Source organism: Silurus aristotelis (genome assembly GCF_946808225.1).
Source record: "Silurus aristotelis genome assembly, chromosome: 22".
NCBI lineage: Eukaryota > Metazoa > Chordata > Actinopteri > Siluriformes > Siluridae > Silurus > Silurus aristotelis.
In genome coordinates, this window is record NC_139595.1 from 16020780 (window position 1) to 16036756 (window position 15977).

Consider the following 15977-nt stretch of genomic DNA (forward strand, 5'->3'; position numbering starts at 1 on the left):
CTCTAGCAATTAAACCTCTTTTAATCAACCTAAGAAATCATCTCTCTGGTTTCCACACTTTACCTTTCAGCATACATATATATATGTATGCAGTCCCTGCGCATCGCTAACCAGCTCCAACATCGCTGAGACCGGTCCCGCAGAGGAAGAACATTTTACCAAGCACATCGCTCCTGACCTCCCCTATTGGAATGCAGGGGTGAAGCGGAGATGATCTTTGGGACAGTATCGGGGAAGCTGCTCTACTAGGCCTGAGTTTTTAAACAAGAACAAACTGAGTGGGAGTAACTGAGTAAACAGGTTCTGGCATGGAGAAGCTGGTGTTAGATCTGTGATGATTGCAGATGTTTTATGAGTTGCTCAGTAGCTCCTAGTTTTATAACCACGAATGACTGTATAAGACTGTAGAAAGAACATTACTTATAATCTTACATTCCAGTACTCATGTTAGTTCTCACTCTCCAGTGTTCTGTATTGTTTAAAGACTTCAATCACTCTTAATGTCACCCAAATGGGTTCCCCTTTTAAGTCTGGTTCCTCTCAAGGTTTTTTTTCTCATAACATCTTAGGGAGTTTTTCCTTGTCACAGCCACCATGGCTGCTCATCAGGGATAAATACACATCATTCACCTCAACGGTTGATTTCTGTAAAGCTGCTTTGAGACAATGTCTGTTGTGAAAAGACCTATACAAATAAACTTGACTTGACTTGACTTGACTAAGCAGTGGAGAAATGTTCTTGGTTTTAATTATGATTTTAAACAAGAGTGGAGGCAGTGTACAAACCACCGTCAACCCAAAAAAGGCTGCCGACCTCCAATGGACGATTTTACGTTGTATCATCTCTGTGAACTCTTTTATTTGTATTTTAAACCATGATATTTTACAAGACTGTCTGTTCCATTCACAGAGAGAAACAAATAAAGGATTGTAAATGTAAAAAGTTTTTTAAATTGCTGACAGAAAATACTTTTATGGTTAGGAGAGAACGTGTGTGTGTAAAAGAGAGAGCAACAGCGTCCGTGCGTGTCTATGTGTGTGTGTGTGTGTGTGTGTGTGTGAGAGAGAGTGAGTGAGTGAGTGAGTGAGTGAGTGAGAGAAAGAAAGAGAGAGAGAGAGAAAGAGAGAGAGAGAGTTTCGCGCGCTGAGACACTCTGGAGCCGAAATGAGCACATAACCAGCTTTGCGCGCACCGAGTCATTTGGGAAGTGCGCACAGAGAGTGTGTTTGTGTGTTTGTGTGTGTGGGAGATTGTGTGACGCCGTCGTGTTTCATGCAGTGTTTGTGGGACCTGGGAAACCTTATGGATCTAAAGGAAGGGATGAACCGCTCTGGTGTGAACGAGCCCAGCGCGGGATGGTGTGAGAACGGGACGCAGGACGCGGCGGCACCGGGGAACCTGGAACTCGACATCGGCGTGGACAATGTGGTCGCGCTGCTCGCGTTCGCGCTCATCTTCGCGTTGGGGGTTTTGGGCAACTCGGTGGTGATTGCGGTGCTCGCGCGCAGACGCCCCGGAGCTCCGCGCGGCACCACCAACATCTTCATCCTAAATCTGAGCGTGGCTGACCTGTCCTACCTGCTCTTCTGCGTGCCCTTCCAGGCCACCGTGTACGTGCTGCCCACCTGGGTGCTGGGCGCGTTTCTTTGCAAGTTTACGCACTACTTCTTCACCGTCTCCATGCTCGTGAGCATCTTCACGCTCTCTGCCATGTCCGTGGACCGCTACGTTGCCATCGTCCACTCACGCAGGTGCTCCGGGGTGCGCGTGGCGCGGCACGCCGTGCGCGCCATCGCTGTGATTTGGGCGCTTTCGCTGGCCATGGCGGCACCCGTGGCGCACCACCAGAACATCATCAGGCGCGAGGAGAACGCCACGTACTGTTGGGAACTGTGGCCGAGCGCGCGGGACCGGAAGATCTACGTGGTGTGCACGTTCGTTTTCGGCTACCTTCTGCCGCTGCTGCTAATCTGCTTCTGCTACGCCAGTGTGAGTGAACATCATCATCATCATCATCATCATCATCATCATCATCATCATCATTATCAAACTAATGCGTTTAGGAAAGAAATCTAAAGAGAGAATAATGAAGAGAATAGAAAAGAATTAAAAGTAAAAGTGAAAAAAAAAAAAAAAAAATATATATATATATATATATATATATATATATATATATATATATATATATATATATATATATATATATATATATATGTGTGTGTGTGTGTGTGTGTGTGTGTGTGTGTGTGTGTGTGTGTGTGTGTGTTAATATATATATTTATATAAAACAAAAAAGGAAAGAAAATAATGCAATGAACTTTAAAACTGAGTAAAAAAATAAATAAAATAATAATAGAGATCAGAACAGAAAACCAGAACAGAAAATTTATGCATATAATATACATAAATACATAAAAATTACTTAAGTGTTTTTCTTTGTTTACTTATATAAATAAAGTAATAAAAAAATTAAAAGGAAAAACAGAAAGAAAGAAAGAAAGAAAGAAAGAAAGAAAGAAAGAAAGAAAGAAAGAAAGAAAGAAAGAAAGAAAAAACAGGTGACAACAAAATAGAAAAACCAAGAAGAATTGTTTGAGTAATAAATACAAAAGACATTTAAGTAAAAGAAAGTAAGAAAAGGATAGAAATGGAGGGGAGAAAAACGAAAGAAAAACTGAACAAATACATCATAATCGAATGTTTCAGGTGTTTCACATACGTGCCACAAACACACACACACACACACACACACACACACACACACACACACACACACATATACACTAGCATGTCACTGTCACTGCTGCTCTGAGAATGAACCAGCATGAGTCATCAGCAGGGGTTTCGTGGTGGCCTCTGTCTACTGTTAGCTGGATTACAGGAGGACTAACATGTTTTTCAGTCAGAATCTTACTGTCAGGACACAACAGTTAGTATACAGTACACTAGAGCCAGTACAATATTTTCAGGACACTGCAGTCAGTTCAATACAGTCAGCAGACGAATGTCAGTAAAATACAGTCAGTACAATACAGTCAGTATACTACAGTAGGTGAACTACAGTCAGCACACTACAGTTGGTGTAAAACAGCCAGTGAAATACAGTCACTACACTACGGTCTGTACAATACAGTCAGTACACTACATCCTATATAATACAGTCAGTACACTACAGCCAGTAAAATACTGTCAGGACACTACAGTCAGTACCAAATGTCGGTAAAATACAGTCAGTACAATACAATCAGTATACTACTGTAGGTGAACTTCAGTCAGTATAATACAGCCAGTACAATACTGTCAGTACACAAGAGCCAGGACAATACAGTTAGTACAATAAAATCAGTATTCTACAGTAGGTGAACTACAGACAGTACTCTACAGTCAGTATAATAGAGCCAGTACAATACAGTCAGTACACTACAGTCAGTACACCACAGTCAGTACACTACAGACAGCACAATACAGTCAGTAAAACACAGTCAGTACAATACAATCAGTATCCTACAGTAGGTGAACTACAGTCAGTATAATACATCCGGTACAATACAGTCAGTACACTACAGTCAGTATAATACAGCCAGTACAACACTGTCAGTACACTAGAGCCAGGACAATACAGTCAGTACAATAAAATCAGTATTCTACAGTAGGTGAACTACAGTCAGTACTCTACAGTCAGTATAATAGAGCCAGTACAATACAGTTAGTACACCACAGTCAGTACACTACAGACAGGACAATACAGTCAGTAAAATACAGTCAGTACAATACAATCAGTATCCTACAGTAGGTGAAATACAGTCAGTATAATACAGCCGGTACAATACAGTCAGTACACTACAGTCAGTATAATACAGCCAGTACAATACAGTTAGTACACCACAGTCAGTACACTACAGACAGGACAATACAGTCAGTAAAATACAGTCAGTACAATACAATCAGTATCCTACAGTAGGTGAACTACAGTCAGTATAATACAGCCGGTACAATACAGTCAGTACACTACAGTCAGTACACTAGAGCCAGTGCACGAGAGCCAATATAATACTATCAGTACAATAAGGTCAGTACAATACAGTTAGTATACTACAAAAGGTGAACTACAGTCAGTACACTGCAGTCTTTATAATACCACCAGTACACTACAGTAAGTACACTACAGGCTGCACAATTTAGTCAGTATACTACATTAGATGCACTACAGTCAGTAAACTACAGTCAGTACACTACAGCCAGTACAATACTATAAGTATACAGTACTACAGTCAGTACACTAAAGCCAGTAAAATACTGTCAGGACACTACAGTCAGTACACTACAGTCAGTACACAAATGTCAGAAAAATACAGTCAGTACACTACAGTAGGTAAACTACAGTCAGTAAACTACAGTCAGTGCACCACTGTCAGAACACAGCAGTCAGTACAATACAGTCAGTAGACTATAGTCAGTACACTACAGCCAGTTTAATGCAGTCTCTAAAATACCGTTAGCATTTTTCAGCCAGTACAATGCAATCAGTACACTGGGGTCAATAAAATACAGTCAGTACAATAAAATCAGTATACTAGTCAGTACAATGCAATCAGTATACCACAGTAGGTGCAATATTGACAGTACAGTACAGTCAGTATACTAGTAAGTAAGGATACCTGTTGAATGGGGACTAAGCAAAGGTACAAGACTAGCAAGTGACTAAATAGAGATCAGTGTCCTTAGTCTGCTCCTATAAAAGTGTGCACCTCAAGCGTGAACTTTGTGAGGCACAACTTCTCTCTGAATGTTATGTATGTTGCTACTAAGGAACTGGAATGCATCAGAAAGATGCATAGAAGGCTGGATTGATAGATAGATTAGATTCACTTACTTCATCCTCTTCATTTGCTCTGCAGTTTGTTAAAGCAGGTTGATGTAAAAGCTGTGATTGTTGTCTGCTCATTTTGCAGGTTTTAAACCACTTACATAAAAAGCTGAAGAATATGTCAAAAAAATCAGAGGCATCTAAAAAGAAGGTAAGCATCTTTTTTTATTTCCTCTTTAAAGTTTGAATAATGTCCTTTAGCATCACAAATCACAGACTGAACTGCAAATGGAATCATTAGGGCTGCAACTTCAGGCTGTAAGCCCCAAAGGATTTTTCCAGCCGGGATTTATTAAATAACGCTTTTTCCTTACCCACTGCTCTCACTTTAAAAATTCAATTATGTTCTGTTAGGCCTGGCAGTGGGCCACTTCCTGAGACCTGCTGTGACTAGTGTGGATATATAAGTTACAGTTTTTTTTTGTTAGATATTGAATGCCATATATCATTTAGTTGACAATATACTGCAGATGTGGTATAAATGTAAAAAATGAACTGTAGCCAGTGGTAGTTTGCTGATGTTGACTAAGCACCTTGTAGTCTACTTGGTAAAGTAATGTTCCAGTGACTGGTGTGCAACAAGCCTGAGGCTGGAAAATCAAGATGTTCTTCAAACACAGGTCATTTAACTTCATGGTAATGTCTAAGGACCTACAGTAAATGTATGTGATGTGCAGTGGTTGACAGATGAATCAGGGTTTGTCCTCCTCAAGGCAAAAAATAAAATCTCATTTACCCAAAACCATGATGGCAATGAAGCTAAAAATCCTTCATAAAACTTTTGATAGCAGCAAGAAAACAACACTAAACTACATTAGATATGGTTTGTTCAAAGCCATATGTACATATATGCAATTATCAATGGCCTTAAGGCTTTATGAATATTTCTATAACAACAGATACGTTTTTTTTTTTATTTACAATTGACTATACGAAATGGCAGACTGATGAACATCTAGGCTATGAAACAAATGACTTGTGACTATTTGCAAGACAAACATAAACATAAAAACATGAATAAAATATATGCAAGTCACCACTAGTTCATATATAATATTTATTTTACACAAAAAAGCCAAAAAGTCACCTGTTTTTTAAACTATTCATCTTAACACAATGTAGCAGTACTTGCACATATTGTTATCTGTAAAAAATGTTTTTTAAATGTAATACTTTATTTTAACAGTCATTTTGTGATTGTAAACTGCATTCTACTGCTTTCTGAATTACTGTATCTGTAAATTTGACAAAAAACATTTTGTAAAAACTGCTGATTTGTTTGGTTTAGTACTTTACAATGTAATTTTTAAATTCTGTAAACCGAACACAGTTTTAATAGTTTTTCTCTTCACAAAAATCTGACTTTGGTTGTACAAAATTTCACAGTTAATTTGATAGACATATTTCTTAGGGAAAAAAGGAAAAAAAAAAGATGGAAAACAACATAGAAAAAGCAGGAACAAAATCAGGTATCTGTGTCAATTCTTTTTTCCAAAGTTACAATCTGGAGCACATCTCAAGCCCACAGTAAGGGGCGAAGCCTGTTTCCAATTGAACAGAATCAATCAGTGTACCAAGAGAGACGTACAAGCAATACAGTTGGTATTACTTTTTGAAAGACGGCTGTCGGAGGGTATGGGTGATTTTTTCCCAATAATTGTTTTCGAAATAAGTGACAGAAATTATTGACTAGTCAACAAACAGACTGGGACAAAACCAAAACATATAAACAAATGGGCAAACAAATTGGGGTCAGTAGAGGAGTACACAATTACCAACATGGCCTGAAGTCTTTGTACCATTTTAAATTGCAAGAAAATGTGTGTGGGGCACAAATAGAAGACCCATGAACTCTCGAGACACTCCTCGTCAGTCAGGCAAATATTAAGATCCAGGTGACGGCGAGTCTGTGTGTGTTAGTGGAAGTGGACAATAATGATGTATCAACCGATACAAGATTTGTACCTGGCTGGAAAAAGCAGGTTAATCAGATTTGGTTCAAAAAGAGATGGAAAAGAATAAGACACCTTGCAGATATGTGAAGCAATGAGTAAAAAAAATCTTTGAATGAAGATATGCTTCTTTTTTTTTTTTCCATAGCAAGGATACGGCCATTAAGGTGCTGCAGAAACCTGATCTTTTCTAGCTACAAATGAAACATAAGCTTTTTGAAATCTTTATATCCAAATCTGAATAGAAATCAATACTGTAGACTGAAACGAGTGAAAAAGACCAAGTGGTAAGAGTGAGAATAAATAGGCAAGCTGAGGATTCATCATGGATTCAATATTCATGGACCAAATGTAGTAAAAAAAAAAAAGGTCTCAAACTGCAAGCACAGTATTCTCACTGGAAATGCGAACAAGTCTTAGACAAATCGCCTTGGGTTTTCTTTTTTAAGGAGAAAAAACAAGCATATTTTAGATTCTAGGGCTGTTTGTGCAGTCTAAACTTAAATTTAGACTGCATTTCATTTTAAAATTGTTATACTCTCCTCAGGCAGAAGTCCTGGATTTAATCCCATTGTTGTTTTCCAACGTAAAAAGTTACTGAAAAAAGTTAGCATGCATATTTTTTGCTTTAATACGCTGAATACCAGCATTCTGTCATAAGCACACACACACTACATGGCATAGTAAGCCATCAAATTTTAAATTAAATACATTTTTTCAGTAAAGTATTTTTCCCAAGCGCACAAATTTGTAATTTGTATTTGCAAAACGCCCTGTTTCAAAGGACTGCCCTCGATCACATTTTCTTTCAAATTTTGTGTAGCATCTGCAATGAACAAGTCTGCATAGGAACAAGGAATTGTATCCTCCTTAGAGACATAAACAACAAAGTGTTGAGGTAACATTGAAAACTGACAAAGATATATATAATGATCTTGGTAGCAACTCTTCTATGACCTGTATTGGGTTGTGTTATGTTGGGAATCTCTGGTCTAATTTCCTGTTCCATTAGAAGTAATGTTAATAGTAAAAAATAGGTAGCATGTAATTTTATTGTCATTAAATCTTATAATTCCTTATAACATCTTATAAATTAATGATAACACCTTTAAAACATTTTTACTTTTAACTTTCCAAGTATCACATACAATTCACTTCATGCATAAAGTTTCCAAGATTTATAATTTAAATTGATCTGCTCATGGAACATCTTTTTAAAATATAGGGAACTTTCAGAATGCGTACAGTTTTAGGATGTAAATTTGGGAACTAGTTGATATAATTTAACTTTAGCTAACATTGCAGAACCGAACACTGTTGCCTTGTCTATATATTATTTCCGAAGAATTTATCTATTTGCTATTTGGTTCATTACCCTCCAAAATCTAGAGAAAAATGTTTTTATTTTACATGCACATGTATGTTGTTATACATGAATCATTTTGGTCTTTATCATTATCGTCTTCTTGTCTTTTTTGTCGCAATACGAGGGGCTTAAATCATTTTAGGGCTCTGGTTAACAACATTTAGGTATACTCTGGGTTACTTCAATATTTCTTAATATTTATATACAGTCTTAATGTTGGGATTGTAAAATAACCGTAAGATAAAACACTCGCACTTTTAGAGGATTGAACCGCTTTAGTGTTTCCTCATGCCATAAATCACTGAACTTAGACTATTGTAATAAATGTCTAGAAAAACACACACTCAAAGATTCATTTAAGGAGAGTAATAAATCAATGGTGAATCTCAAGGAATAGAACAAACCTGCTATAGAGCACAAATAAGACAAGTTGCAAGAAAGTCTAGTGCGGTCATGTAGGGTTCAACATTGATCTTGTGGCAGAAATGAAGCTGGCATGAATGTACTACCAGGGCTCAGTACAGACTCAGGTTACTATGCTCAGTACAGGTGTATTTCAACGATAATGTTAAATCTTTAGCATTAATTGTCCATTTTTTAAAGCTAATTGATTTTGTGGAATAAATCACAAGTATCAAAAAAAGCCGCATAATCAGCTGACTGCGCAAACTGTCATGCACCCTAGAACTGAACTCTATTTCTGCTTATTTAATCCAAAACAAATGTAATTTTATTTGTATATCTCTTTTAAAAATGGACCTTGTCAAAAGACAGCTTTAACAGAAATAAATAGGCTGAAGATATACATCCATAAAGAGCAAGCCAAGGGCCAGAGTGCAAGAAATATAGTTCTTTAGATTCTGCTATTTCATGCGCGTGAAATAAAGTTTAGACAAATCCTGACATATTACTACAATTTGTTAGATCTGTCTACACTGAAACAAATCAGATTTTTTGTTACTGTGAAAGTGTGAAAATCCAATTTCCTAATTCTTTACAGATCTTTCTTTCTTCTCTAAACATGGATATAATCATATTAATTAAGATGCTCAAAGCGGTTTTCCATTTACAGTGTTGATTTAACAGGCAGAACGCGACAGATCCAAACACTGTCAGATATGAAACCAAACGGCAAAGCAGCTCACATTAACATGATAAAGTGCTGCTCTAAATGGTTACATAAGATAATGATGAAGCGTCTCTTTTGGGTTTGTTTATTAAGGCGTGTGCCGGATTTGCCACGGTCCAGTCGTGTGCGGCCACCGTGAGCCGGGGCAAAGTGGAGCCTGTCTCTTATCAGTGTGACTGATGAAGGTTAAAAGCGGCGTTCAGATGGACATTACTCAGTTCGCTTTCTGAGAACAGTGCCGTTAAATACAGCTGAGGAAACGGCACTATCGCCACGGTTACGAAACGACAGCTCCTATCTGAATACACACACACACACACACACACATTGTGTGTCTGATGAATCAGTAATTCACTTACATGAGTTTAGATATGGTCAGTATTTTGTATATGATCTACATGGTGTTAATTTTGAAAGGAAAGGAAAGTTCAAGGTCAGGACTCAAACCAGGGTGAATGTGTGAACCCTCTCAGGATGTGCCACAATGCAGAAACAAACTCAGACATGTTGAAAATTTCATGTTTTTGTTACTGAAAATCCATACACGGAAAACAGAGAAAGGAAAAAAAATGCCAATATAACAAAAAAAAAATCCACAGGGGCAAAGGTAGAAATCGACACAAACTTCTTCTCAAAATGAAGGCAAATACTGTCAAACAAAGTCTTCTCAGTAACAAAGGAGAAACTAAAGAAAAAGGGAACAAAATCTTAGACAGGCATCAGTCAGACACCTCAGATCCTAACAAAACAACTGGATCACCAAAGCATTTTATTTTCCTGAGGCAATGCTCCAAGCTATGTCATTTGCACAGCTGGGACACATGGGAAATTTCATACTGAAATTCATATGGTGGCTCAACAGGGAGCTCCATGTATTACACAACATGACCATGTTGTGTACCAAGTTTCTTTCCCCAAGTTTCCTTCCCCCAGGCAATCACCCTCATTAAAAACTTACCATAATTATATTCCCTGCTTTATATCTATAAGTACTGCATTATCAGAACTGTCAGTCATCACATCATCCGTATATGTTACACACACTATTGCTGCTGTATATTGTACAAGTTCTGAAGTAACTCTTTATCATACCTGACGCACAATACTGTTATTTACACTATCATGCACTCTCACACTTTATGTACATTACTGATGTCATATACTCTGTATCCCTATTTAATACTCGTACTGTCTATATTGTCGCACAAATTCCTTGTGTGTTACTTGGCTAATTAACCTGAATCTGATTCTGCAATATACAAATGTGAACAATATATCGAATAAACAAAAAGAAACGTAGAAAAAACAAAAGATACACCAAATCCTGAGGGGTTTTAAGTAGAAGCCGTCAAGATAAAAGCAGCTGAAAAAGCGAGTGTGCTGTATGAATACTGCTGTTGATGTTCTTTTTAGCTCTCCTCAGGCACTTGTCTGTGGTAGGAAGTGATAACTTAGTGGTTAAGATGTTGGTCTGAAGGACATAAGTTCAATTCCCAGCACCACCAAGCTGCCACTGCTGGGCCCTCGAGCAAGACATTTGAATTAATGAGATAATTGTGGGTAGCTCAGGATGAGTACATCTGCCAAATGTGCTGAAAAGTCTTATACAGTGGATGGTGATAGGGAATTTGTTATACTGATGTTGTGAAAGGTTGTTAACTAAGCAAAAAGTAGACAATCCAGTGTTCATGTGTCCAGCTATAAATGTACTGCTGTTTATTATGGGGTTTATTTTCCCATTTTCGCTTCCCCTCAGCTGGCAATACAATAAAGGGCAATCTCATTGGATCGATTTTTTAAAATTCTTTTATCACTATTTTACTTTTCAAGGTTTTTTTTTCCCATGTGTATATAAAAAAAAAAAATTCTTTCAGGTGGCATTTTTTTCTGGGAGCCCTTTATTGTCTAAGCCCTTTAGTACTTTTTTGCTTACTTTTTTTTTCTGATCCCATCCAGCCCTTCATTAAGCCAAACCCATAAAAAACAACAACATTTGGAACCTAATTGTGTAGCAAATTTTGCGACCAATAAATATAAATGAACGTAATAATGTACTATTTGTTAGCTCCATTTGTGGCTAATCTGATTAATTAAAATGGCATTTATTCAGCTACTTTTTCATGATTCTGTGATTTTGCTCTTTTTGCAAAAGCAAAAGCCTTGATGTTGTTCAGAAAGCACACATTATTCTTTCTCCCTTTCCTACGTTTGCATATTTCCATGGCAACCAAAGACTATTATCAATTATGTTGTTTTTATAACATACATACCGTATCTTATAATGACACAATGTTTTTTATTAATTTAACAGGATGCTTTTGTCATTCAAAACAAGTTTCTTTTTTTTGTAAATACGTTGGTACAAACAACACTAAATCTTTTTCCTCCCTCTCAAGTGGTACCACATGGCCATTAGCCAATTATAGCCTTTGATCCATAGCCATTGGGCAATCATATCCTTCTGTGATCTCTTCTATATACCGAATGGCACAGTGTCCTGAATGTTCTATTTGAAGGAAAGCCCTTACCCTCCCCAATTGGTAGCTGTTATGGAAGAACTGGCTAGTAGATGTGAATTGAAAATGAAAAAATGGAAAAAATGTTTTTCTAAAATTTTCTAAAATGTTTGAAGAGATACAGTGGCTGTCAAATACAATGCTACATTTTACCACAGTTTGGTAGATGATTTTGGGTACCACCCAAGCACAGACAGGGTTTCTGAAGCTCTCTTAGTTGATTTTAACCAAGATCAAGATATAAATAGTTGGATTATTACAGGATCATAAAGACAAATTTGTATTAAAACTGTCATTTTAATTCTATGGTTTTACAAATCAGGACGTAATAAAAAATCATCAGGTCTTTAGGCAAGTCTTGGAATGAGCTAAACACAACCTCAAATGAACAACACATGACATATTATAGAGTGTCATTATTTATTTTTACAGAAATCAAGGCAGATTGGAGAAACAATGTGTGAAATACTTAATGATTCGAGTACACCTTATGATTCAGTAGCTTGTAGAAGCACTATTCGCACCAATAAGTTAAAGTAAACTTGTAAACACTTTACCATCTTTAAAAAAATTTCATATTAAATGTAAAACACACACACACACACACACACACACACATATATACAAATTTGTATTACCCAAATGGGTCTAACAAATGTAAACTATTGAATTTTTCCATATATTTAATTGTATTTAATCAATTTAATTTGTGCCAATTTAATTGATTACTCAATCAATTCAATAAAATAAAAAGTATATTATTTAACCAAGCAGGCATTATCCTGACCCCTAAACCTTTGTTCTGATCAATGGTAAGAACCGCCCTAGTCAGTATATGTCTTGTACTGTATTTTAATTTATGAGTATGTGTGTGTTTTTCCCCAGACAGCACAGACAGTGTTGGTGGTCGTGGTGGTGTTCTGCCTCTCCTGGCTCCCTCATCACATCGTTCATCTGTGGGTGGAGTTTGGCTCTTTTCCCTTGAACCAAGCGTCTTTTATGTTTCGTGTCATTGCGCACTGCCTGGCCTACAGCAACTCTTCTGTCAACCCCATCATCTATGCGTTCCTTTCAGAGAATTTCCGCAAGGCGTACAAGCAAGTGTTCAAGTGTCAGAGCAATGGTGGGTCGCCGTCCAACGATGTTAAGGGAGTACGCAGCAAAGCCGAGACGCCACCGATCACCAACTGCACCAGTCTTTAAGAGGGACACAATGTGTTTAAAAAATATATATTATTTTGGAATATGATAAAGTCTAATAAAGTGAAGAAAGACTTAAACTTCTATATGTATATAAAGCCTTCCTTATGCAGTGTATACAGTGTACTATATTTGTCCTATTTTTCCTGCCTGTCCTCATGTGTTGTGATTATCCCCAGCTTGGTTTCTATGCCAATCTTGTAAAAACAACCATTTAGAGCATGAGAGATGATTCTGGGTGGATGAATAAGGAACCAGAAGATGTTCAGTGAGCCTTGTGAAAGGCACTTTTGGGTTTTTTTGGACTGAAAATAGAGAAAATGGGAACATTGATGCTTAAATGAAGCTCTGAATTCTTGATTTGTATTGGAGTTACCTTTTGGTTTGAGGACATTTAGAGCATTTGTGTGCTTTTGAAAGCCTTGTCATGAACCTTAGACATGGGCAGCTCCTGCACTGTGCTTCTTTTCATAGAAACAGTCAATGTGTCCAGTCTTTCAATCAGAAATGCACTACCATGTCAGAACCACTGAGAGAAAGAATGGACGGACAATTTTGTTTTATCTCTACTTATTTATCTCCTTGCCAAGGTTGATGTAAGTGTGTATTGAAAATGCCAAGTAGCATAAATTGGTCATGTTCTGAAATGTTCATATTAGGTTGTATCTCTTTTCATGGGTAAAATCTTTCCAGCTTCTATATGAATTTGACCACAATATGACACTATAAAGTGAGTATAGCTTATTTTGGGTAATTCTACATAGGTATGTCCTTTAGCAGTCTCAAGATTGCCATTTCTTGCTATGTCTTATTTGGTTTATATACCACTTATCCTACACAGGGTCATGGAGGAATCTGGAGTTTATCTTAGGCTGAATGGAGTGCCAAATTAGCCTAAAATGCATGTCTTTGGACTTGAGGGGGAAGGAGAGACTCCGTGTGGTGAGGAGCCCACTCGGAGAACATGCAAAATGTGCACATACATCCATTTACATTCAGAAGAAAGTTAGTGGCATGCGAAAGCTAACCTAGCAAAAAACAAAAACTAGCCTACGCAATGCAAGAGCTAATCAAGACGAAGCACCAGCCTGGCTTTTATCAACAGTTAACTACTTTGCAATGGTTAGCCTTACAAATGAATGCTAACTAGTGCAACCATCAATCATGGACTACATTTGACATTACATGGATAATAAATGACTGAACCCTAACATCTCCCTTCTTTCTAATTTGTTTTCATGTGGATATTTGTGTTCCAAAATCTTTTTTTCTATTCAGAATTTCAATTTATGTGCAGCATGTTTCAGTGCATATGTGCTGTAAATCTCGACTTTTGTGCAATGAACCCTGTGCATGTTTCATGTGTGTATATGTTGAATTGTAACTTTATTTATGACCTCATGACACTGTTGTATATTATGAAGAGGAAATCCGTGCCTCTTTTCATGGAGTACCTCGTGTGAAACTTTGTGTTCAAGTCACTCGTCGACTGTAACTATATATAGGTTGCTTATTTTCTGGACAACTCAATGAAGTGTGTGTTCAAATGAGGCACACACATGACTAATAAAGTGAGATTTAAAGTCTGTGTGTCTTGCTTATTATGAAGACTAGGCTTAGTTTGTTCGTTATTGAAACACAAATATTTACAGTATATTTGTCACAATAATTGACTAATTTCTGGATCAAAAATGGCTCCGCTCAATCATTTTATTGGAGCAGAAATCTGTCTTTTCCTCACATTGTGATAAATGTGATAAATCATACACAACAGTTTGTGGACACCTGACTGGTGAGATTTTATGTGGTTTTTGAATATCCCATTCTACATTTAATCCCCATGTGCAATAAGCTCCACAATAAGTATATGTACAATAAGCATCACTCTTCTGGGAAGATGATCCACTAGATTCCAAGGGGTTCTTATGGACATTTGTGCTCATCCAGTCACCAGTAATGTCAGGTACTGATGTAGGTGAGGTGAGTAGGCCTGGGGTGCAGTCAGCGTTCACATTCATCCCAAAGGTGTTCAATATGGTTAGAGTGCAATAGCAGACCACACAAGATCTTTCACTCCACACTATATAGACCATATCTTCATAAAGCTGGTATTTGTGGCAACAGTCTTGGTAGGAACCACATATGGCTGGAAAAGTCAGGTGTCCCAATACTTTTAAGACTGTTCAATATAATAAATTGTACAGCATTCAGAGGTTTTCATGCAAAATCTTGTGACTTTAATTCCTTTAAAGCTTTATCGCTTCTTTTTGTGGTCAGTGTATTTTTTAAAGCATTAATAGCACCTCATTTTTTACAGAACACCATTAATTTTTGCATTGCTCATCACCATTTTCATTATTTTCATTAATTATTTCATTTATTTCAAATATAACTAACAATGATTGCAGACTAGTGAAACCCTGATTCATCATGAACACAAAACCACAAAAACATGATTTACGGAATGATTATCCCCCCCCTTCAATTCTGAGACATTTAATAGAGACACATCACGTTATCAGCTTTATTATCAGCGTTATGTCTCTAAAAGCTGATTATATCTTACAATTGTACCAATTAAAGATTGATTGAGATTGAGGCACTTGTATACTTTTTTAGCTTTATAGATTTCAGTAATAATAAAAAAAAAAAAACATAAATCGCCAGATAACACAATGCTCATTTCACATTATTTATTTGTACAATCAGCACAATTTTCATCATAATTTTTATTGTTAAAGCTGTGAGGGATCTACAAACAGAATAAAGAGTGCTAGACTGTGGACTTCATAAACAGAACAAGTGATTGTGACCTGAAAAACAAGGTTTAGAAATGTCAAGAGTATGAAAACTAAGCAAATACTTTGCAGATTGGTAATGAAAAATGTGTTTGTGTGTTTGTGTATTTGGGAAAAGAAGTCTTTGGCGGCCATGTTTGATGACCGC

At 37.0% G+C, this 15977-nt stretch overlaps 1 protein-coding gene across 1 annotated transcript; it reads left to right on the forward strand.

The window, feature by feature from the left end:
• Window positions 1-1068: 1068 nt before the first annotated feature.
• LOC310717109 (galanin receptor type 1-like) lies at window positions 1069-14041 on the forward strand. Its single transcript, XM_083524783.1, has 3 exons — window positions 1069-1990; window positions 4954-5019; window positions 12717-14041. The coding sequence occupies exons 1-3, from the start codon at window positions 1274-1276 to the stop codon at window positions 13032-13034; spliced, it is 1101 nt and encodes a 366-aa protein (XP_083380909.1). The 5' UTR covers window positions 1069-1273; the 3' UTR covers window positions 13035-14041.
• Window positions 14042-15977: the final 1936 nt, after the last annotated feature.